The sequence below is a fragment of the Ursus arctos genome, unplaced genomic scaffold, assembly GCF_023065955.2.
Source record: "Ursus arctos isolate Adak ecotype North America unplaced genomic scaffold, UrsArc2.0 scaffold_13, whole genome shotgun sequence".
In the NCBI taxonomy this organism is placed as follows: Eukaryota; Metazoa; Chordata; class Mammalia; order Carnivora; family Ursidae; genus Ursus; species Ursus arctos.
This window is the reverse complement of record NW_026622797.1, coordinates 1,447,450-1,472,827: the sequence shown is the minus strand read 5'-3', so window position 1 is coordinate 1,472,827 and position 25,378 is coordinate 1,447,450. Positions and strand designations below refer to the sequence as shown.

Below are 25,378 nucleotides of genomic sequence, written 5' to 3'. Positions count from 1 at the left end.
TTGAAAGTAAGGCAATACGAAAATAAATATCTAGACTATGTAAATACAGAGAAGATAGAAAAACTAGAGTTCGTACATGAGGATCGAGATTTTATTTTTATCTTAAGGTCGGAAAGTTTCCTGCTTTTTCCTAAAGGCTTTATTTTGGGAGTGGACCTCACTGATGGTCTCCAGTATGGGCTCTAAAACCTGTGAGTAGGCGTGAGCCTCACAAAAGGTTGAAGGAGGACGTGCTTCTCTGGCGGGGGGGCTGTGCCTCTCACGCCGTCATCTCGAAGGGCCGCTCAGACCCAGGGCCGGCTTGGACCGTCGCTTCCTTCCGTGGCTGCTGGGTAGAGGCCTGAGTCCCTCCACCAGGGTGGACTTCGAGGAGTGACCGGAGCCTTCGTCTTGCCGAGGACGTTCTCTGCATGCTTGCTATGTTGGGGCCCAATTTAACTCAGGCTGGAACTCCCCAGAGTGCCTGTTCCTCCCCGAGCGCCCTGAGCTCGTTGCTGGAGGCCTCTGTGGCCGCACGCGGTGTCTGTCTCAGTAAGCCCGTCTCTGGACTGCAGGGGGAGCCCGGCTCCCTTGGGGCCCCCACAGCGGCCACGGGACACAAAGAGACCGTAAGTCAGATCGTGTCATCCTACAGATCCCCCAAGCTTCCTCCTGTGGCTCCCGGCACCCCGCAAGGCTTGGGGGATCCGCTCCTGTCCCACTATGCTCTGGGTCGCTGCTTTGTTGCAGACGCCCTGGCCCCCGCAGCGACCCGGGGGGAGCCAGCTGCGCCTGGGAATGGTGCGGTGTTTGTGACTGGCATAGGGCCGTGATTTCAGAGCGTCTCTGCTCTCACATCTTCTCTGTGTCTCTGACGGCTTCACGCCAGCCGCAGGGCTGTTGGGCTGCCCTGGACATTTCCTTCTTCTCTCTGCCAGATTTTGTGTTTTCAACAATGAGTATCAAAGCAACTTTATTTCTTGTTTTCATAAATGGGCACCTGCCTCCGTTCCCTGTACACGTGAACTAGCCCTACAAGCAGGCAGCCGAAACTTTAGGCCCCTCACCGTTCGGTGCTTGAAAGCTGATTAGTGTCGGTACCCCCGACACCCCCACCCCGCAGGGCCACGTACACTGAAATGCAGGACCCGATCGCGAGGCCTGGCCCCCTTCCCATTTCCGTGGCCCAGGAGCCCACGTGATCACGTGTTAGGCAGTGGTCAGAGCACGCCCGTGGGTCAGTGTCGGCTGACATGGGTCCAGAAATAAAGACTATCTCCACGTAATGTTTCTCTTGATGGAAGTCTGAGGAAACGGCCATCATTTGCCGCTCAGCAGGCATCCCGAGCGTGCCAGGTGACAGGACGAAGGGGACGCTGGCTCTGACTCAGGGAGCAGTTCCATGATGTGATTATGGGAGAAGTCCTGAAGGTGCACCGATGTCTGTTCGAAGGAAAAAGGGAAAAGAAGAAACTGTAATTTCTAGATAAAATCTTCTGTTTTTACAAGTAAGGATGTTTCATAGAAAGTGAGGAGCGCGTTCATCTTGAAAGACAGCAAATCAGATGATTTTTAAGTGTCACGATCAATACCAGGCTCCCTAGAGGCCGTGGTGAGTGGGGTGGGTGGGGGCAGCTGGCTTAGCCGGTCTGCAGCCTGGGTTTGCAGCCGCGGTGGAGACCAGTGACGGTGGCTGCTGGACAGTCTAGCGTCTGCACTGCGGCCCCAAACCAGGATTAGCACTCAAGTGTTTTCACGGAAATCTAATTGGATGCCAAGGGTTTTACTTGGATTCTGCAGATAAATGGGATCAACAGAGCATCTTCAGGCTAAGCCACATGCTTTATTTTGCCACAGATTTGTAAATAAATTGTTGTAGTAATTCTGCTTGTAGCTTTGGAAAAGGCAGTCTGGTTTCCTCTCTCTCTACACATGCGTCTCCAAGTGGCTGTGAGCTGTGTGCCCGTGGACAGCAGCCGGACGCTCGCCATGCCTGAGCTCCTGGGGGGCCACCCCTGCACGGTGCCTCGCAGACCGAGGCTTCCGAGGGCCGCTCCGTGTTCGGACGGAGAGCACAGTCTGTGGACAGCTGTTCCTACATAAACAGTGACCTGGTGTTTCGTCGGAGCGTGTGGGCTGTGGTTTTAACAACACAAGCTTTAGAGGGACTGTGGAGCCGCCCCAGGGGAAGCTGTGCAGGGAGAGAAGGAGGTGAGCCATGGGGTGAGGGCCCTGTGCCGTTGTCCGGCAGCTGTCCTGTCGGCACGCAGCCCCCCAAGGCCCTAGAAGCCAGGGTGCGCAAGCAGGTCTGCTGGCCCCTGAGAAGGCCTGTCTGCCTCCCGCAGCGGCCGGTGATGCAGAGGCAGGGTGTGTGGGAGAAGCCCCTGCGGCTTGGGGGCGGGCTCCCTTCGGCCCCAGGCCTGTTGCTGCTTTGGTACGTTTTCGAGACCTGGCCCGTGTCACGGTGACGTTTCCATTCCTTTACTTCTGTCACTTCCCTTGTGGTGAAAACTCGCTTACAGTTCTGAACTTTTTTCTTCCGATTTCTTCTCGTTTTACGTTTCCATTTGCCTTTTTGTCTCAGAAATATCTTTGAGCTACAGTCCCTGTCATGCAGTGACAGACAGCACTCCAGCGTGAATAGAACGAGGGATCTCCTCTCCATCCAGGAGAGTCCTCTCAAACGTCGTCAAACAAGACGGCGGAGGCTGGACAGGGACAGTCAACAGAGGCCAGGCCCCTTTCCCAGCTGCCTCCCCACCCCCGCCCCTCAGCCCAACTGACCTGCAGCCCCACCCGACCCTTCACCTGCAGGGACTGTGGGACTGTGTTCCCCGAACCCTCATCGCGGCAAACCCCACCTTCCGCACTGATTTGGACATGGCACCCCATTCGTGCGTCATCAACACAATCCTTAGAGCGGTAGCCGAGGTGCTCCGGAAGTCCAGGGTAAATCCGTGGTCCCGCCAGGTCAGGCCAGGACGTGGGATGCTCGCCCCGTCTGGTTTGATTGCTGTCCTGGGCCCAGCGCCTTTGCCGGCTTCTCAACAGCAATCTGTGGAACGCGTGCCATAGTGCGGACAGAGCGCCCCTGTGAGCGGAGGAGTGTGTGCAGTCCCTGAGAAGGCCAATGCGGGGCGGGGGGCAGAATTCGCCTTCAGGAAGGCCTCGCAGGGGACGCGGCTTTGTCTTTCTGAGATGAACTCGGTTTCAATTTATCTTCTTTACTTAAAAGGAAGTTCAACGTCTTTTCCATATAAAAGTGAAGAGTGTTCTTTTTTGGACCAAAGTACATATTATACAAAATACAGTCCTTACCGACGCAGGGAGATGAGTGCAATCCAGCCTGTTTTATGGAAGAGTAGACAAGATCTCCAGCAGGATTGCTTTAATACTTCTTGTTTTAGAAGGGAATTAAGCGTTTATGTTGATTCCTTTGTGTGTTCAAGAATTCTAAAGCTTGCGTGCGCCCGCAGTCTTGGTTTCTTGACGAGGTGTCATTTCCGGTTAGAAACCATGTGCTGCTTTTCTTCATCAGGAGATATGGTTCAGTCGGCAGCAAAGTAATGACCTGCCTGTGTCCCCACGGAGGTCATGCTTGCCGCGCAGAGTAGACGCGCCGTGCTCCCTGCTGAGCTTTCTTCAACATGCCGGCCTTTTCCCAGACACTCAAGATCTTTACCTCCAGCTCATCCCTCCCCGGGTGTCTTGAGGCTAACGGGCTGTGGGGATCCCCAGGATCAGGCGCCCGGGACGTTGGGGCCAGTCGGTCAAGCACACCCTCCTCCCCGGGCACTCCTGCCCGCAGGTACCTGTCTGCGCTGGAGGGGTTCCCCTGTGCAGAGGGCTTCCCGCCACCACGCTCCTGGGCAGGGAGCCCGGTCTGCCTGTCCTCTCTGTTCTAGCACCGCCAGTCCTGCCGCTCTTGGAATCGTTGCCCCTAACCCCCTCTGCGGAGGCCGCTGTCCTCTCTCAGCCAGAGTGCGGGCGGCTGCAGGAGGTTCCCCGGGTTTCCAGATCACATGCAACCCACCTGCAGCCTCCCAGAGGGAATAGCTAAGTAGACCATAGTTTTTTCTTGAAAAGTAACATTCTCGCGATGGTGCGCATTTCCCCATGGAGTCGAGTGCACAGTCTCAGATGGATCAGAGGGGAGGGACGCAGCTTTGTCGCCCTGCTCTTCCTGTCCTGGCGAGGACTCGCATCTGCTTGCTGATACGTGTACGTGGTGAAGTGGGACCCGACGTAAACAGATTCCTGCTGTCAGCAGCTAACAAGCGCTTGCATAATCACAACAGAACCTCAAGTGTCCAAAGGAAATTGACGAAACCAGAGCACGTGTGACTGCAGAGCGTGTCGGCGTCCGAATGACCGGCCTGCCGTAACACGGCACCCCCCGCCCACCCAGGCCCGTCCTCCCGAGTCCAGAGGAGACAGCCCTGCTGCCGCCCTTCTTGCCCTCCTCCTCCTGAAACAGGATGGGGAGTAGTGTTCCAGGCGTGGAGTCTGGGGAGTTCCCAGCGCCTGCGTGTGGGAAAGAGGGCTGCTGGTCAGGTGCTGTCTTGCAGGTAAAGCACGTTGTTGGAAGCTCGGCTTCCCATACACTCAGTGACTCTTGAACCTGCGGGGTCGCTGGACTCCGGCTCACCTGCAGAGGACTCCAGCCGAATCCTGCTCCAGCATGTGACCTTGGGGCGCCTCCTGATGCTTCCAAGCACCAGGACCTCAGATGTGCTGTTGGCTGGTCATAGCACCTCCCTGACACGGCTGCTCTGATGACCAAAGCCTGCGAATCTCTTCGTCCCGTGTAGTGATTTAATGAATGTTAGATCCTGTCATTTACAACAATTATGATCCAAAAGGGGAGCCTGGGTGGCTCAATTGGTTAAGTGTCCGACTCTTGGTTTTGGCTCAGGTCATGATCTCATGGGTCGTGAGATGGGGGTTGGGCTCTGTGCTCAACGGGGAGTCCGCTTGAGGATTCTCTCCCTTCCCTCTGCCCCTCCTCCCACTGGCATGCCTACGCTCTCTGTCTCACTCTCAAATAAATAAATAAGTCTTTAAAAAATTCTGAGAAACAAACTGTGGGCTTCAGAGGGGAGGGGGTGGGGGAATGGGCTAGCCCGGTGATGGGTAGTAAGGAGGGCACGTATTGCATGATGCACTGGGTGTTACACGCAGGTAATGAATCATCGAACTTTACATCAGAAACCAGGGATGTACTGTATGGTGACTAACATAATATAATAAAAAAAAATTAAAAAAAATAAATAGCTTACATGTGCTTTCATCTAAAAAAAAAAATTGTGATCCAAAATCAATACGTGTATTGCAGTGGGCTCAGATGACCATTCACCTGAGCTCACTAAGGTACGCCAGCATACTAATTTCCAAATATTAGACAACATTTCTTTTCATTACAGAGAAAGTACTCTTTTACTCCATGGGTTGTGTGAAATATGAAAAAAAATGTGTGTACTTAATTTTTTTAGGTTGTCCTGGTTCCAAAAAGAATGAGTTTCTGACGAGCATTTTGGACGCTCTGTCCACTGACATGGTCCACGCGGTCTCCGACCCCTCTTCCTCAGGCAGGTACGTTACATGCGACAGTGGAGCGAGGAGCCGAGAAGGAGCCCCAGGTGTCTGAACGCTGGAAGCTGGAGTGGCCGTTGGGCCTCCGAGGCAGGGCAGCTTCTCAGGAGGCCGCGGGCCTCTGGGAAAGCAGGCCTCCGCCAACACTTCACGGTGCTGCGTGCGCTTGGCGGTGATTTGTCTAGGAGGTTTCCCCTGTAATGCAGTTAAACCACCCAGGGCCGTGTCACCATGGGAAGAGCCGGAACCTGGGATTCCCAGCGGTCCCAGCGGGCGGTGGCGGGCAGGCGGGAGGTGGGAGCGGAACAGAATGCGAGGCCCTCGTTCCGATGGCTTCGAGCCTTGGAATTGCAGTTTAGAGCTATCGTGTAGATTTTAATTCTTGGAATTACGGTGTTTGATTTCAAGTTTTCAACATACTATGTATTTATAGTAGAAAAACCCACATCGCATAAGATTTACCATCTTAAGATTCGAATGTACCCTCAGTGGCGTTATTTACACGGACACTGCTCGGAGGGTGACTTCTGAAACTCTGGGCACGTTCTCTCTGGAAGCAGGGCACACGTTCTGCACACATCGTCTGGGGTTTTGAGCTGAGCTCCTGTAAGTTCCCCAAAGCTCTTCTGTCCCGTAGCTACCGGTGGGTGGGAGGGCACTCCCAGCGCTGCTGGGCACGGTGTTGCTGGCACTGGACCCCCCTGAGAAAGCCTTGATGACCTTCTCTTCTACGTGATCTAAAGCTTTCTAGTCTCCTCAGACAAAGGCTCTGCTCTCTCTGTCTCTCTCCTTAAGGGTAAGATTCAAGAAGAGGAAAAAGGCAATGCTAACAGAAAATGCCACAATCAGACAGTAAATTAAGCTTAGAAAAAAAAATGACCTACATTGCAAGTTGACATATTCTTGGAAAGATTGCTCTAATCTGGAGAACTAGAATTGAAGGCATTAAATGAATTGCTGTCTGAAATCTCTGAAAGTCTGAAAATATTTGGTAGCGTTAGAATGCCTGACACCTGTTAGTGTCTCCCCCTTGGGGGAGCACAGCCCCCTCCGAGGGGGTAGAATCGCACGGACGCCAGTGGGGAAAGGGCCGGTAGGTGCTCGCACAGGTTCATCTTCATCTTCCACTGAGTGAGAAGGCACGTTTTAACGTCTGGGACGTGTTCAAAGATTTGACTCAAAGCCAGACCTTCTAGGAGAGTTTTTAGTTCTTTGTATCTTAAAATATCAAAGTTTTTTTTTAATCCAAGGGAAAATGTCTGGATGTATTTTCATTTGCATCTTTTGGTAACCCTGCGGTGTAAAATGGTATGCCAGCGAGAACCTTGGTCTCCCAGGTTTGGGGGGGCACTGATATGCAAGCTGTCCTGCCAACTCCACGGAGCACAGAACGTGGGACAATGGGGCTTCCTTAAAGACGTGGCCAGCACCAAGTGTGTAATAAGCACCCATAAACTCATTGTGCCATTTGCAATTTTGAAACCAACTTGAAATATTCTGCTAAATTCCTTTCTCTAAATTATTTTTTAAAAAATCGTTCTATCGTTGGCGAACCTGTGCCAGCTTAGGCATCAGCACCATAGGAGGAACGAGCGGGGCGCCCCTTCTGGGAGCGCTGGAGCGCACCGTGTGCCTTCCGTAGACGGACGAGGGTGGGGAGGCAGCCGCATGGCCGGTGTGTCTGACGACTCGTGTGCTCTTCCAGGCTTTCGGAACCCGACCCCAGCCACACACTAGAGGAGCGCGTGGTCCACTGGTACTTCAGACTACTGGATAAAAACTCCAGTGGGGATATTGGCAAGAAGGAGATTAAGCCCTTCAAGAGGTTCCTTCGGAAAAAATCAAAACCCAAAAAATGTGTGAAGAAGTTCGTCGAATACTGTGATGTGAATAATGACAAATCCCTCTCCGTGCAAGAGCTGATGGGCTGCCTCGGGGTGACGAAAGAAGAAGGTAAAGCAAACGCAAAGAAACGCCCTAGTAAGAGCCTTTCTCGTTGTTTCGCGCTATGCAATGCATCAGCTCTTGACCCCTGCTCGACTGGCTTCTTAAAAAGTACAGGTTGTCCTTTTGGCCGGAGGGTGCCGCTTACTTGCAGGTCATTTGTCGGTGCAAAAGTACTAACAGACCATCGGCAACCTGTCGGAAGGAAGCCGGTTAACAGGGGAGGAGCCGAGTGTTTGTCCGGAGACAAGTCCTCTTGCTCCGACCGCGGTGGCCGATGTTCCAGACTCTGTCGTCCCAGTGTCTGAAATGCAAATCTGGGAACCACTGGGAGTCACTCGAGAACCCCGTGCGTGGGTTCCAACCAAAGGTCCAGGCCCGTTTCTAGGCAGTTAAATTACTCCTGTTATCCCAACCAGCTACGTTGATTGTTGGAAACATTGTTTTAGCTGTTTTCCCAGGTGCGTGCATCTTTTTAAGGTGGGTGTGGCCTAGCAAACCAGCTGTTGTCGAGAGAAACCCAGAAGCCCTACAATAGCTGGACCCCAACATCGTCCGCCTGCTGCATGCGTGTGCTGGACCCAGTTTCCCCGAGTGCATCACGGGTGCTGGGGAGGGTTTGCAGAGGTCCCGGTGTCACTGGTATTTTATGATTCTGTTCTTCTGTTACGGATTTCGGCGACCAGATTAGAGAGTAGACGCTGGGGCATCAGTTCATCGTGCTCAGCACGGCCGTCCCGTGTCTGCAGCTCGGCGGTGGAACACGGAGCCCCAAGCTGCCGGCCCACGTGGCCGGTTCCCTTCTGACTTGTCCCCGCATCCTCAGTTCTTGTCGTAATGGTCGCTCGGCATCATCCAGCTCAGTGGGTTCCAGGCTGGATCTGGGGATTGTGAAACGCTCCTTGCCAATGTTTCTGTGAGAAGTTAATCTGAGAAGACTTAGGCTTCTTTGGAAGAGTGTGTGCAGGAGCTCGGAGACCACTGGCACTTCAGGCTGTCCTGGAAGTATCTAGAAGCCAGTGGCAAAAATACGGGGCCGCCGCGTGGCTCCCCCTGCAGGGTGCGGGTGGAGAATGGAGCTGAGCCCACAGGGCTCACAGTTTACAGGACAGGAGCCAGAGCGCACCATGGGGTGTGGCGGTTTGTGCGAGTGTGGCCCTGGGACCAGGGAGGCAGCACTGGGCTCTGGCCGAGGAGCTCAGCGGCGGTTTCAGCGGGAGTGACGTCTGAGTACAGCCCTCAGAGTGGTCCCAGGCGTCTCCGTGCACCAGACAGGCGCAGGGAGAGGGCGGGAGTGTGTGCCCATGCCTGGGAAGACGGCGGTGAATGACGGGGCTCAGTGCGTCTCCCTTGACACCTTCCCTAGAAACACCCATCATTTACGCTCCTCGGGTCGCTGTACACCAACAGATGCATCTGAGCTTTACGTTCACATTAGCAACTGAGGAGATGGCTGACGAACCCCCTTCCAAAAGAAAGAAAGAAAGAAAAAGCCAGCTAAAATTTGGTAAAAGTGGCAATTTGGTCAAAAATGAGCTTTGGGGATTTGGATTCATGATTAGCTAATTTTGCAGCTCTTATTTTCCTGGAGGAATTTCTCTGTTTTCCTACTGTTATTTTCATTTTCAATTTTCAGTTTGTTCCTTCCTCCTGCCTTGTGTACTTTGAAATTGCTTTTGAAAAGCCAGAGAAACCTCAGCATTCAGGAGAGGGTTAGTCTGGGCGCTCTAAATATGCAAACTGTTACCAGTGTCTTCTGTTTCCTACATCTTTACTCACTACTTAGCAATGCGTGTTTTCTCTAAAAAAAATCAGAAGTTAAATAAAAAACAGATAGCATGTGACTTTTTTCTTAGACATAGTCAGATCCGAGTCTGTATCTTCCCCTGAAATGTTTCTGTGCGTGTACTCACATATGTGCGTGTGTTACGACATTTTACTGCAAGATGGGGTCATCACCCACGTACTTCCTAATCTCACTTAATTTACGATATTACACAAGATTTTGCATTTAAAGTATTGCAACTAAGAGATATTACTGGAAAGTTTGATTTAAATTTTCACTATTACAAAAATAAGCGGAAAAGAAAAAAATTAACTGAAACTATTGAGAAACGATACAACCAAGAAAGGAAATATTTCTGAAAAAACATTCATAGAACATTACATCATTCCCGCATGATTCTCCAAAATGATCATTACACAGAAACTCAGCAATTAAGAAATACTCATTTTTGACCAAATTCTCTCTTTCAGCCAAATTGCCATGCTAGCTGCGTCCCTTTCAGGCGTGTAGCCTGACGGACGGATTGTTGTCCACGGGGTCACCTGGCACAGTCGGTGTCCGTTGTTACCAATGGCGTAAACACTCCCGACTGTCCCTGAACGCCGCTCAAGGTGGCTGCGAATCACTCCTTCCCTCTCTGTGGTAGTCGTGTATTTTTCCTGGTGTGGCCTTGCGGTGCGCGGCCCTGCATTGCTGGGGGTGGCACTCTCCGCGGGCAGGGGGGAGGAAGGAGCCAGCGGGGAGGAAGGAGGGAGTCCAGGGAGGTGGAGGGACATCTAGAAGCCAGGGAGGAAGGCAGGTGCTGAGGAGCTGGACCCCAGGAGTGCCCGCGGGATGCCAGTCTGAGACCCCTGACTGCCCTGCCACCACAGGCCACGTGGCGAGGCCACAGGGCAAACACCATGCATCTCAGGCATCTCCCTCCACCTTCCATTTCCCTTAAGGATTTGGAAAAATTATTTTGAGCCGTACATGTTAGTTTCTCCTGATCTAAATAAAAACCCCAAAGATGTTGAAGAACCAGTGTTGCACCCTGCCCAGGGCCCCTGTCCCGGGGGGAGTTTAGCACGGGTAAGACTGGCGTCTGGTTAGTAGACAGCGCTTTGCAAGTTTTGGTAAAATGAAATATTCCTCTGTAGTTGGACAAGAACATTTTTATTGTTGTAAAGTGTGGACGTCGTGACTTTTAAAAGCCACTGCTGATAATCTGTGCTGTTTCCCTGTATATGTATTTTCTCATGTCGGTAAGGTTGCCAGTTGATGACGCTTTCCTAAAGTGAATTTGATCCCTTCCTGAAAAATCGTATTGAAACTTTCATTAGCTGAAGAGTATTTGGTTTTTAATAGTGTCTTTTTTTTTGTTTTTCCGTTAGCCCCAAGAGCTAATGCTGAAAGCACCTCTAATAGACAGGTGAGTATTATAGTCTGTATTTTAGCATTAATAATTCGCCAGTTTAATTATAGGCGACGAAAACTCAGGGTCCTGTAGATTGGGAAGATGACATACCTCTCGAGACATAAACCTCCAGGAGAGGCGGTGTCTGATACACAGACCCCTCCCTGGGAGGCCAAAAGAGCTTTGCAAAATTCCATCAAAATCATCAACTTGAAGATTTTGTCTTTTTTTTTTTTTTTTACCATTTGAAATTTCATTTTGTTATTTTTAGAAAAAAGTTCAAGTCCTGTTGTTTTGTGGAAATGTTTTTTTTAAAACAATTATCCAGGGATTTACAATTTATTTCTTATAATTTGTGAAGGAGATTGCAGGGACAGGAGACCCTCTGGGCATTCAGGTGAACATTTTCTTTTCATCTGGGGATGTAAGGAGACAAATCTTCTGCTCCAAAAGGGGTTTCCAGTTTCCCGCTGTGTTTACGAACACGTTTCTGTGTCTCTGACCCCCGTGTCTTGCGTGCTCAGCTACGGTAGGTAATCGGGCTGCCTCTCCCAGCTCCCCAGGCCACAGCCATCCAAAGTCAAGAATATTTTCCGGGGATAAACAGGAGTGGGTGCGTTTTTCCCTCCCTCAAAGCCAAGGCCAAATCCCCCTTCTTAGGACCAGTCGCCAATTTGTAATTTATTTTGTCTTCACCTGTGTGATGTCGGGCGACATTCCCTAAGGCGAGCCCCGTGTTTGTTGTAGGGTGAGTGGAGACCTCCAGTGCACACCTTGGGTGTAATTTAAAACCATTTCATTAGGAAAGACGTGTGATAGGGTTTTCTTTGTTTAGCAAGTGTTTACAGTTTTAGCTTTTTAAATCCTACCACAAATCACTTAGGCTTTAGAACGGCGTGGGTCTGACAGCCCTTACCCCAGCTGAGGTGCCCGTAGGCGGTTGTCATTATGCAGTGGTGATGATTGCCACACAGGCGCTCGACCATAAGTAAACTCTGTTCCAGACACGAGCCTCCCTCTTCAGCTGTTTCCCAGAAAAAGGAGCCAGAAGCTTCTCCAGCTCTTTTTATGGTGTCGGGATGGATAGACGGACTTCCCAGGCGTTACTGTAAACTGTGACCCTGGGATTAAGTCCCTTGCGAAAGCCAGCTGTGGCTCGCACGGGATAGTCACTGAAGGCCGTGCATGTTTCTTCCTTTCCTTGTTTTGATGCTCCGTTAGCCAGCATATAGTACGTCGTCAGTTTATGGTGTGTCGTCCACGATCATTAGTTCTAACACCCAGTGCTCATCACATCGTGTGCCCTCCTTAACGCGTGGATGTTTCTTCGAAGAGCAAAACATGCTACCAAGCACCAAAACCTTTCACTGTATGAATAGCCAGGCGAGAAAGGGGAGCTGGGGGTCCCAGGAGCTGGTGGTAATTCACAGAGCGAGCTGTCTTTCCCAGCAGGACTCAGAGGGGATCAGAGCAGCGCCCCCACGCCGACGGGGATGTGGGCTAAAATGTCAGCCCCATCTTCTCCAACGGTTCTTTTTTTTAAGATTTTACTTATTTATTTGACAGAGGTGAGAGAGAGAGCGCGAACTGGGGGGAGGGGCAGAGGGAGAGGGAGAAGCAGGCTCCCCAATGAGCAGGGAGGCCTGGACTGGATCGCAGGACCCCAGGATCGTGACCTGAGCCAGAGGCAGACACATAACCCGCTGAGCCACCTAGGTGCCCCTCCTCCAACAGTTCTGACGCGCCTCCAGAACTGAGGAATATACTGATGGCTTATCTTTATCCACAACAAATCAAAACACAGAATTTCCCATTAGCTCAATGCAGGAGATAAGCTCCTTTCTCTTCTGACCACCTACTAGTATCTTTATCGGGGGAGAGAGCCAGACCAGAAGTCTCCTAAATGTTGAAGTTTAATGAAGCAGAAGCAAGGATCAATTTATATCGGTAGGAATTGGTACACTTGGAAAATTAGATCTAGGAGACTGTAGATCGCTTCTCCTTTTCATTCCAAATTACTTTTAATTGGCTGTCAGGGTGCAGAATTCTAGGATTCAGCAAACCAACTTTTCAAGTTGCATTTCTTCCTAGAGAGAGAGAGACTTGTAAATGGAACAGATGAAAAGAAAAATTAAAAATCAATGATGCCTTTATCAAACTTGAATCATAAATTAGATTATTAAGATTATTTTGTATAACCAATCCAAAGTGACAGGAGACTGCACCGAACATTTAATGTACTGAATCTATTTAAAATATTTAAAGCAAATGCTAATTTTCTCAGCCAATATGTTTTTCCTGATACTCCCGGTCACTGAGAAGGAGGGAAGTGTTGGAACTTAATGTTTGTATTGTGTTTTTATTAATCCTCACACCCAAAGTTATCAAATCAGCACTTTTTCTTTTTGCATCTTTTTTAAAATATTGCTTCTGCCCTGTTGTCAACAGGCAGGCTTATGACATCCCTAGAAGGCAAGTCTCAGTCTTCACAGACGGAACATGGAAACTTCCTAACGACGTCTCTGTTTCTGTCTTTTTTTCAGCCAAGGAAGCAAGGATAGTGGCTCACACATCCAAGGCGGTCCTAGACATGTGGGAGACTCCCTCACCAAAAAGCAATTAAAACAAAACAAAAACACATAGTATTTGCACTTTGTACTTTAAATGTAAATTCACTTTGTAGAAATGAGATATTTAAGCAGACTGCTTTAATCTGTGAAATGGAAGGGCTGGCTTCAGAAAACTAATCACATACAATGTATGTGTCCTCTTTTGACCTTGGAAATCTGTACTTGGTGGAGATGTGTTTTGAATGGCTTTAAGCTTAATTTCTTTATCCTACACATGTTGACATAGTAGAAATCTTAGCCTCAGGCCCTGCAGCCCCAACCCTGTGCTTTTCTCCCCACCCAGGGCAGTCCCTCCTAGTCACGCCACGACGACTTCCTTTGCGATCCACTGTGCCCGCGGCATTTTTGAGTCTACGTCGGAAGCTTCCATGGAAGTTTGCATCCTGCTGCTGTCCTCATCATGCAGCTAACAAGTGCATGGGTTTGTTTGTTTCTTGGGATTTGGGGTTAGTTTTTGTTGCTTTGCTGTCCAGAGATCTTGTTCACGCCATGAGTCACGCAACCACTAAGCCATCTGATAACTGGGAGGAAAGCCATCTTTCCTGGTAGGAAAGACTGTTTTTCCACCTATCTTTGATGCGCTGCTTTTCCTTTCCAAGCTTCTGTTTGAGCTTTGCCTCCAGCTTGGATTAATCATGCCACAGAGCACTAGAGAACTACCCCTGCTGTCCAGAGGCAGTGTAAACAGGCCCACCGTTCAGAGAAGTAGATTCAGTCCTTGCATGACCACACCCATGCTTGTCTGCCCTGCTTCTTCTCTTACACATGACCATTACCCGTCCTACCCTGGTCCAGTCTGAGGCCTACTGGAAGGTCAGACGATCACTGAACAAATTTGGAATATCCTCCGTAGAGAAGGCTGAGCCAGCGTGAGCTGTGTGCTGGACGCTGGTCTTGGCCGCGGAGGACAAGCGCCTGCCGCTCCCTAGCTTCCTGCTGCCCCGATGGCCTCAGGACATTCGCCCGAGTGGAGCTTGAGAGCAGGGTCATTCGCTGAATGCCCACGCTGTGAGCAGCAGGACCGGGCCGTGGGTACAACCAGCGGCCACCTGCAAGTGTCCCTTGGCTCGATGGAGCCATTTGGAGGACGGTCCGAGGGCGGTGTGGGCCAAGTTGTGATGCTATTCCAGCTCCAACTTTTGGTTGGAAAAATAACCTTCATGGCCCCAAATTCCCCAACACACATCATGTAAAATGATCTCTGTGAATATGCATGAAGATATTTTATGAGGCTTCTTACTTATTTAAACTGTACGAAAGTAAAACCCGAAACTTTGGAGCCACAAAACCAGCTTAAGTGCGTGTCATCATTGTTTAAGAAACAGTTATGATCCTAAATTTATTGAATAATCCTTTATATTTCTGAACTTTGAATTTAATCATTTTTCTTATATTCCAATAAAATATGCTATCAAAACTCTGCTTACTGTTTTCTTTCCAGCAAAATACAGCCTCCTATAGTTGCTTAATCTTCAAGCTGTCTATGTCAAGGAGGCCAAGGCAGCAGTTCGGGCCGGAGTGAATGAATCCTGGCTCTGCCCCTACGGCTGTGTGACTTGGGACAAGTTACCTAAACTTTTTGTGCTTTAGTTTCCTGCTCCATAAAACAGGGAGGGTGGCGACTTGCACCTCCAGGGGGAGATGATGTGAGTGGTTCTGTTCGGCGCCGAGGGCCTCGCACAAAGGATATAGTGTTGGGTCCCATCATGGGAAGCAGTCACTCACTCAGCAAGTACTGACTGAGCACTGCGGCCAGCTGCTGTGGCCGACAACAGAAGAAACAAAGAAGGCTCTTACTCAAAGCTACTGCTACTCAGTCCCACACCTAGAAACCTGAAGGCTGCCGGCTCTCCTTCCTCTCCAGTCCCAGTGTCCCATCCTAGCCAGGGCTCTTACGTTTTAGTTGGGCTGTTGCAGGAAATTCTTAAGCAGTTATGCTTCCTTTAGAATTCTCTTCTCCCTTCTGGTAAGTTTTTACTCTTGCACATTTTTCTCTCTACTCAGAAAAGAGTCATCTTTGTAAAACTCAATCTTAACAAGTCGGTTGTACAGTAAAGACCACACTGGGAATGGAGCTAGGGGAAATGCAGCCTTCAGGAAATGCTCATGGATGGGGTGGGGCCTGGACGGGGTTCTGGAGCAGGGAGGAGAGGATAAGGGGTTCCAGGGAGCTGAATGAGCTCGAATAAAGGCAGGCAAACAGGAGAGTCAAGGCGGCCCCAGAAGGTAACAAACCGGTGAGTGCGGGCTAGGGCACACGGGTCTTGTTGCAAAGCATGAAGTTTTCAAATCTGAAACAGAGATCTCTTTCCTTTATATGCCTAGTGTGGCTGCTTTTGGCGATAGATGCCTCCCTCCCCAACTCTGCTCATGTTTAAAAAGTCTCCTGCATCCTTGTCAGAAACTTCCAAGTTAGAGATTTTTTGGAAGTGTACTGACCAACTCACAAATCATGCCCGCGAATGTTATACTTGGAATTTTTTAAAGTTATCAAGGTGAAAGGCATCAGCTTTTTTTTTTTTTTTTTGAATCAATGTGCAGAAATGACTAACATAATCATAAACTGCTAAGGGGACAGAGACATCATGCAAGCAACAAAGAATGCACGTGGCACTAAGGTCAGGGCTTTATGGTGGTGATGGTGGTAATGATGGTGATGGCGATAATGGTATTGATGGTGGTGATGGTGGTGATGATGGTGGTGATGGTGATGGTGATGATGGTGGTGATGGTGATGGTGGTGGTAGTGACAGTGATGATGGTGATGATATGTTGTCAATGATGGTGATGATATGATGTCAGTGATAATGGTGATGGTTGTGGTGATGATGATGGTGATGATGGTGATGGCGATGATAATGGTATTGATGGTGATGGTGGTGGTAGTGACAGTGATGATGGTGATGATATGTTGTCAATGATGATGGTGATGATGGTTGTGGTGGTGATGATGGTGATGATGGTTTTCTCCCTAATCACATAATACTACATGGACTTGTAAAAATTGTAAAAAGCATTTTTGACTAATTGGATTTAGCCATTTTTGGTATTTTTTCACTCTAAAAGTTACTTTAGCCATCTTTTACTGAAATGCTGTGAGCAAGCCACCCTAAAACTCATGGCTTAAAATAGCCCTTGTTTATTCTTTTTTTTTCTTTTTTTTTTTTAAAGATTTTATTTATTTATTTGATGGAGAGAGACAGCCAGTGAGAGAGGGGACACAAGCAGGGGGAGTGGGAGAGGAAGAAGCAGGCTCCCAGCGGAGGAGCCTGATGCGGGGCTCGATCCCAGAACGCTAGGATCATGCCCTGAGCTGAAGGCAGACGCTTAACGACTGTGCCACCCAGGCGCCCCTGCCCTTGTTTATTCTTGTTCATACATTTTTGTTGGCTGGTGTTGGCAGTCCAGCCTGGCCTCAGCTTGACTCTCCTCCATTCATCATACTGGGTGCAGGTCTGCCCCATTTCCTCTGTGGACTAGTCAGCCGTTGGGGGCATGTTCCTGCACGACAGCTTGTGAACCACAATAAACCCAACCACACAAATACATTCAAGCCTTAGCTTATGACCTGTCTGCCCATGTCCACATGCCAGAGCCCATCACATGGCTCAGAGCAATCACAGGGCAGGGAAAGCCATGCCACCCACCAGGAGGCCACGGCAGGGTGTGGATACCGAGCCCTACTTATGGTAGGGAAGACCTGTCACCTGGACCACGAGTAGCGCACGAGTGTATCCTGAATCTCGTCAGCAATGCCCAGCATTCAGTGGTGTAGCTGAACCGTTGCAGAAGGGATGCGTGCTCGCTGGACGGAGCGAGATCCCGGACTATGTTGTACAAGCAGAAGTGACCGCTTTGCCATTTATTGACAATGTGACCTGTTTGCTACAAGACAGGTGTTCCATTGATGGCATCATGAACTCAAACTCATGTGTCAGAACTGTTTTGTATCAAGGGGTTCTGAGTCTTCCCCTCAGAAAAGCATCAAGGCCAGGGAATCTTGAATCTGAAACCCCGAACAACACATATCGGGGTACACATGGCAGGTCATTCCTGCAGAAGGAAACTCCGTCAGGAAGGAAATACGGGAATTTTAGTGTTGGGAATTGACTTCATTTATGAGAAACAGGGACTAGAAAGTAAGGTCACGGTGGTGTTGGAGCCATTTTCCTCCCGTCGAGAGCAGACAGACAGACTCTACACGGGCCAGGCTGAGGCAGTCAGGCCCCTCGGGGTCGTCGTGCCATCCTAGAGTCAGGCTGGCTCCGGCTTACTGCCCGGAGGGCTCCCCGTCTTCATGCGGGCCACCAGACGCACCGGGGGGTGCAGGGCACAGGCCAAGGCTTGTACCTGCTAGATGTGGCGCATCTCAGGCCTCGCGGCTTCTCTGGGCCCATCCAGTAGACCTCCCACAAGTGTCCTGCCACCGACATCCGTCCTCGGTGTCCCCGGCTTCAGACTTCTCACCGCGCATTTGCTGCCAGGGATGAACGGGAGTTCTGTCGGAAAAGCCGAGAGGAAAGGCATCACTGGAAGGCATGGTGTTTGCCTCAGCCTCCCTCTGATATTTAACGGTACGCTCATAATAATTTTTATTCCGTCTTATATATTTTATGTGAAATAAATGCCTTCTTTTTTGCCTATTTTCTCTGGACGTCTGGAGGTTAAGTACTGATAAAGTTGACAACTTAATTCAATTCATGTGTGTTTCCTAGCAGAAAGGTTTTATACATCTTGTTATTAATTTTTTAACTTCAGAACAAATATTTTGTTTCCTTGAATTAAAGTGGAAATTATGCTCAGTGAATATATTGTTTCTTTGTTAAAAAAGATGGAATTTTTATATTCCCTACCAGCTGGTGTTTGTATCGCCTTTTCAATTAACTGTGGCTACGGTAGTTAAGAGGAAAGGTGCCTTTTTATTGCTTCTGAGGATCTTGTAAGTGTGCCTTGGGGTAAGACTCTGAATGTTTTAGTTTTAAGGTACATACTCATGATTCTCTGAGTATTGTAATAGAAGGGCTCAGTTTTATTACTCAAAACGTGTCAAGCCTTTTACTTTTTCATCGAAGAAAATGGTCTTTCTCATTTGGCTAGTAATTTTATTAACTGAGCCTTATTATAATAAAAGAAACATATTTCTAAAAAGCAAGATAAAATAAATAATTTAAATGTGTTTTAAGATGGGGTTGGGATTGGGCTCGGTAGTCGACTTTCATTTAACGGGGAAAGAAATAGCACTGAGGGGATTAAGAGTCCGTACGCGGTGCCGACGCTGAGTGGTGTGTGGATTTGCTGGGTTGCTGTTCTACGTCTGAAAGTCACATGACACTGTCTGTTATGACACTTGAATGAAAGACAGTTAAAAAAGGAAACCTCATTTCTGAGCTGCTGGCCCCGCTGTGATCAGAGCAGGGCAGGTGTAAGCTGGAGTCGCACCTGCCCAGACGGACTACCTCCCATGTTGCGTCCAAACAGTCTCTGCAGACAGCACCTTCTGGACGTCCTGACACCGGTACATGCCCGCTGAGCCGCCCGTTAGACTCTTCAGCTGGGAAAGCCGGCGTACCCACGGCCATCCTCAAGCCTGCCCCGGAAGGCAGCTCTTGCTGGAAGGCCGCTCACGCACCGCCCCTGGATTGGAGCAAACCAGACACACGGCAGCCGGGCGACGGAGTCCCTCCTGAGTGCCCTCCACGCACCAGCTCCTCCACGCAGAGCCCGGCGCACACACTTACCGCTCCCCAAAGCACGTAATGATCACAGGAGGATGGCGCTCAAAACCATGTGGATGGATGAAGATGACCCCAGGAGTCCCCGAACATTTTCAGGAATAAATGTAAGACTGTCCTCCACTTCATCCCTGTCTGTCTGGAATTCGTGTAGTTACCTTTTATTTTCCCAAATACATTTGCCTGGAAAATACGTCTATTGAGTGAAATATTTAGAAATAAATTATATCCTGTCATTCATTGCAATTAACAAGGTATGTTCCAGAGAAAGGAAAACAGTAATAACAGAAGATTGGAAACACTGGTGAGAAAGCTCAGGTCACAGCCCAGCGCAAGGGGCGTGGCGGCTTCCTGCCGCGGGTCACAGCCCTCATGCCCACCACCCCGCGTGGTCAGAGAGTCACATCCCGGGGCATCGTTCCCACCCCGCAACGGCTCTCCGCAGTGGTCAGTCACTTTGATTATTCTTTCCCCACATTTTGAACAATCACCCGTTTTTCATTTCTAGAAGTTGCTGTTTTGTTTGTTTGTTTTTTTGTCTGGATTGCTTGCCATGTGTGGCTGGGGCTCTGCTGTCATTCACTAGAGACCCATAAGGACTGTGGAGAACTCCTTATGTGTAAGATCTGCTAAGAATCCATGCATCCATGATTTCTTCCTTTTAAGTCCGAGAATCCACACGCCAAATGTATCTGTAAAGGACACAGTTCTAAAACTGTACATCACAATTTTAGCAAACACCAGTTACGTCATTAACTTAGGTCATGATTAGGTCACCATTTCAAAAAGTCAAATTTACCAAAGAATTGTCTGTATTTCAGTGCTCACATCAAACAAATACTTCCTTTGTAATTAAATCCATATATTTTCTTCCCAACAAGTTTATTTTCATTATCTTCATGTGTATCTTCTCAGTTAAAAACAACTTTTTCTTTTGGTTTTTGTATTTTTCATGTGCTTACCCTGACATAGAAAGGCCACTTGATAAATTTGCAGTGGGCATGCTATTTTTCATGTTCTTTAGTCTTTCATGCTTGAAAAAAACATAGGGGAACTTATCTTTTTGTTAAATGCTAAACACACCCACGTTTTGCAGAACCGGCTTCTCTAGAGACTGGGGCACGGGGCTGTAACCCATCTTGTTGATGAAATGCACATTGAGTATTAAAAGCAAAACCATTCATGTAAATAAAACTTGGAAAGGAGGAGCTTTTAACAATCCCAGATGGCTACCTTTAGGGTGCAGAAAAGCCTCATAGATTAATATCCTCTGGCAGTGAGCCCAAAGTATTCTTATTTGATTATAAATTGGATGCATTTTCAATCGATTAAAGACAGACTCACACATGCTGGTCAGGATGTGGACCCCGATCACACAAACTCTGGGCCCCTCTTCTGGTTATCATTCCAGGGGCTTAGCACCAACGTTCCCAGGAGTGTACCAAGGACACTGGGTGTACTCCTGGCTTTCCTCTTTTGCAGTCACAGAATTTTCTCCTTGGAAATTTTTCTCGTAGAGTGATGTGGCACAGGCCAGGGCTTTGTTCACGTTTGCTGAAAGCTAACCGACAATCGATTCCATTTTCCAAGAGGAGGTCGAAGTTGTGTGCAGTCCTTCCCGCAGGTGGGTGGTTGATTTGGGGAGGGCAGTGTGCGACCCTGTGGAATGCTCTAGGAGTCTGTGAGCTTGGGCTGGATATTTAGCCTCTCTGGACTTTAGTTTCCCCTGGAAAATGAGAACACGAATGTCTGTCTCATGGATCTCAGATAAGCGGGTTCCAGTGGGAAGGTCTTCCAATGGGCTTCTTACAGCCCCCACACCCCCCTCCCCCTCCTCGCAGGTGCACTGCCGAGGACCCCACCTCCCGTTCCCCACTGTCTCCCCCATCGTGGTGTCCACGTCATCCTGGACTCTCACTCACTTCCCTTGACAATTTCAGCCCCTGGCTCACAGTTTCGTGCTCCACCCAATGCCGGGGCCCTCGCTGTTTCCTCAGTGAGTACTTCGTCCACAGCAGCCATCTTCCCTGAGACGCAGTGGAGACAGCTCTGCCCACACCCCTGGATCCATGCACCCTACATCCACGGTTCCCGGAAATGCCCCTTTAGCCCCCTTAACATACCCTACAGATTCATCCCACCCCTCAGCCACTTGCGACCTGAACGTCCCACCCTCCATGGCTTGTCCTTAGAATCACCCCTTTGCAAATGTCCTCAGCTCTATGACAGCATTCTGCCTTTGTCAGGCAAAACTCTAGCACTGGGTGAACCCAGGTATCATGGTCTTTTGCTCTTACACCACGCAGAGCACAGCTGGAGAAAAATTACAAAATTATGCCCATTTGTGTCACCATTTGATTATACTGGGCTGTTCTGTCTTGACCTTGTCTCTCATTTATGCCAGGATGGTGCCACATCTTCTCCTGGCTCCCAGCCCCCACCCTCCACACCTTCAGCCGGTCCGCCTCTCACCCCAGGGCTGCAGGCATGGTCTCCCCCCTTCCCCATCACACATATGTCTGGGACCACATCCTTCCCCTCCTCCCCTCTTGGTTCAGTGGACAGGATGTGCCTTTTCCTCTCTTTTAGCAGGTGACGCCGTCTGTGCAACATCCCTTCCCTCCACTGACCCTGCTGACTCTCAGCGCCCTTCCTCCTCTGATCCTGGTGTCCCCCTGTCACCTGCACTAAGCACTCAGCCCTCCCACTTACGGATTTTGGGGCGACACATTTCTGTCCATGACAGGTTCTCCATATGGACCATTTGGATTCAAACTCATCAAGAAGTGAGTTAAGTAAACTTGGGAGGGCGAGGTGAGCGGCTTGGGTAACATACCGTCGGGGGGGAGTGCAGACTGGAGGAGGAGGTGAATGGTGTTTGTACCGCGGTGCTGATGGACAGCAGGGACAGGTGGGGAGGTTGGAGACGGGACAGGTGAGTTAGGAGGGTTGAACACAGACAACGCGGGGTTGCATGCGTGAGAGAACCCGCGTCCTCATGGAGCCCTTCAGGCGTCCCTGGAGACCTTTACTCTCATCCACGCGTGTGTCTGACTCTCACTCACCTTCGTACAGACATACCATCTGTAGTAAAGACCAGCTCCTAGTCCCCATGAGATGCCCACGCAGCCTAGGTAACATTTAATAAAAAATTAAAGGAGAAACCAACATACATTTCCAAATTAATAGCAGATTTCAGCAAAATGAGAAAATCTGAACCACAACAGAGATGAATTTCTCTTTGTAAGCTCTATATATTAAGACTTTAAACAAAACTTAATTCCATAATATTTTTTCTTTTATTCCCTATAACAAGAGATCCTTTGAAGGTTTGGCTGATAGAATACGTTTTACTTATTTATTTAGTAAACACATGGATGGTGAAAGAAATAGCGAAGTGTTCACTTTTTTTTTTTTTGATGGTTGTTGAAAGATTTTGGTGTGCTGTAGCTAAAAAATATATGTATTTCTTAAAAGCAGACATTTCTGCATAACTCACTCTTATGGCAGAGACACTGTGGGTGGACTTTGCGGAAGCCAATGGCAGCCGAACAGCCACACGACGGAGAGCTTGCTCTGCTGGGGACTCACGGCCCCAAGGCTCGGGGACCATGTGAGTAAGACATGATCTGTGTCGATGGTCTTTCCCTAATCACTCTCTCACGGCCAATACCAAACCCAAAGACTCCTTCAGCTCCCGAGAAGCTCTGGCCCTTTCTGGAGCCCCTTTGCTCCAGGACACTGATCCTGGCTTCTGCACCTGCAAACCGTGCCCAGATCGACACGGCCCTGGTGGATTCAGTGAGACGTGATACAGACGGTGCTTGGAAAAGTAAAGGCTCCCCATAACTCCGCAAATACAAACAGTGGTGATGACTTACGGCCCGCTGCCTGCTGACTGACCACTCGATATTCAAACGCTCACGACGAACTTGCACTGCAGGCATGGGGACATTGAGGTCAGGGTGTGGAGCCTGTGGCTTCCACGGCTCACATGGCGAGGCCAGATGGCAGAACTTGAATCCAAGTCCCGTCTGTCTGATAGAAAAGTCCGTGACGTGTTAGGATCTTGCCAGCAGCATCAGGGGAAAACGAAGGCATGAAGAAAGAGTTTGTCTCTGGGGATCCTTTACCTCTCCGTGAGAGAGCAGGGTTAACCCGCTAACCAGCATTCAGCTGCTGCAGGCGGTGTCCCGAGGCCACAGTAACTGCAAGGCCGTGCAGAGGAGACGCATTTTCACGCATGCTTCCGCAGGCCACCCGACGCTCGCAGCTGACGGGATCCGCACCCACGCAGATAACAAATGGACTCCCTGGACAGTGCCCCCAGCCTGCAGAGCTGCGTCCTGCCCCCGCTCAGCCACTGGGGTACACCCGCTGCTCCCATCGGGAGCTTAGTGGCTGGTGTGACTTGCACGGATTCTTTGATTCGCTCAAGCACGTGCCTTATGACTACAATAGAAACAGTTAAAGATTAAAGAGATTTTTGTGTTTAATTAGAAAACTCTTCTGAAAGAAAGGGTTTTTATTGCATAAGCCACTAACTCAGCCTTGCCTTATCCCTCCATTTCCCATGGGTCCCTCCTACTGTATCCAGTCTCTGGACTGTGTTTGAATGGTTGTCAATAATTCATCTTTTCTAATAAAGTGAAACCTGCTTGCTGGTGAAACTCCTGTTATGTCACTATATTTACTATTTTTCTTAACTTGAGGAATCCTGATGGTCCCGCCTGGTTTCATCTCCCTGAAGTGTGTGCAAACGCAGGGCACTGTCACATGGGAGAAGTCTCTAGAGCAGCAGAGAGGGTAAGACGTCCCCAGCGAGAATGGCCCAGCTTCCCAGAAGACAGGCGCACCTCCTGCCAGTGTGTCCATGAGCCGTGAAGCCCCACGTGCCTGCCACCTGCTCTGTCCTTGGTACGCGGGCCCCATGGCCAGGAACAGACAGCCCCGCTGCCTCCCCCGGCCACTTAGCCTTAAAGTGCAATTCAAGCCCCACCTTTGAAGCGGCTCCCCGCGTAGCAGGCTGCGTGCGGCCAGGTATCTGGCGCGGGGATGTCCATTACCACCCGGCCGGAGTGGATCCGTCTGTCCCTGGGAAAATGGGAACATCCTCAAGACCATCAGCCCGTTATGGATTTCTAACAGTGTGTTCCTTTTCTCCGTTCTGCACACAGTGATCAGGGACAGGCTTTCACGTTCTTACTGTCCTCAGACACGTCCCTCAATGTAAATCCATTGGGTTTCCATAACATGTCTAACCAAAAACAACCAATTGAACGCAAAGCTGAAGACAAGCGCACGTCGTACAGAGGGCACTTACTCTCGAAGCTTCTGTCAAGGCTGCCTGCCCAGCATTGCGGGATCACAAGAGAAAATGGCTAAAAGACAATGAGTTCCACATTTCTCTGCCCTGGAATTCCTTAAAACATGCAGATGTGGAGTGAGGGCTCATTGACAGCTGTGATTGTTTTAGATGTAACTTTGTTTTTGGTTAACATCAATCCTACATGTACAACGTGAAGCATACGGCTTGAATTATCACGTGAACGTTAATGCGTACTTCTCTTAGGTCTATTTTTGTGTTAAATGCTCTCCGAAACCCCCATGTGCTGCTAACGACCCGGAGGTGAACTAGTACTAACGGCCCCTATTGCCTTGAGATTTTATCGAAACACTGAAGTGGGAGGGATAGCCCAAGAATTGTAAGAAAACGTCGGTCAGCCTCAGCTAGGCTAAGCTAAAACATGCAGATTTTCACCGGCTTTCTTCTACAGACGCGGCACGCTTGGGATATGGGATTCCCATCGGATGGCGAGAGTCAGGGTTACGATGAGTATCTTTTAAATGGATAAAGGGAATCAGTGATGGGAAGGGTTTGTTAGTAATTTTACCTGTTCTTCTGTTGTTCTGCTGTTTACCCATGAAGAATGTCTTGGACCTACCGTTTACTTAAGCCAAGGTTGGGATAAATCTGGTTAAGTGTGATGTGTTGTTATGTATAGTCAAATTCTGTGTTCATCAGAAGAGTGTGTTCAGGGGGCACCTGGGAGCTCAGTGGGTTGAGCATCTGACTCTTGGTTTTGGCTCAGGTCATGATCTCAGGGTTGTGAGATCAAGCCCCCCCATTGGGCTCTGCACTCATTGTGGAGTCTGTTTGAGATTCTCACTCTCTCTCTCCCTCTGTCTCCTCTGCTCATGCTCTTTCTCTCTCTCGCTCTCTCATAAATAAATAAATCTTAAAAAAAAAAAAAAGAGTGCGCTCAGAATTGCAGGGACAGAGTAGCTTCAAAGGTCTCCATGGATGTAGGAGGGATAT

The 25,378-nt window shown here is 49.4% G+C and overlaps 1 protein-coding gene across 3 annotated transcripts in view; it reads left to right on the top strand.

The window, feature by feature from the left end:
* Positions 1-14,744, top strand: part of SMOC2 (SPARC related modular calcium binding 2) — a 155,336-nt gene extending 140,592 nt beyond the window's left edge. For 2 of the 3 annotated variants that reach the window (XM_026488006.3, XM_026488005.4), the window contains exons 10-13: positions 5,472-5,571; positions 7,277-7,551; positions 10,675-10,712; positions 13,241-14,744. In XM_026488006.3, the coding sequence (XP_026343791.1) occupies positions 5,472-5,571; positions 7,277-7,551; positions 10,675-10,712; positions 13,241-13,258 (431 nt within the window). In that variant the 3' untranslated portion in view covers positions 13,259-14,744. The remainder of the gene's footprint in view (positions 1-5,471; positions 5,572-7,276; positions 7,552-10,674; positions 10,713-13,240) is intronic. The other variant, XM_026488007.3, reaches the window with a different exon arrangement.
* The last annotated feature ends 10,634 nt before the right edge of the window (positions 14,745-25,378 follow it).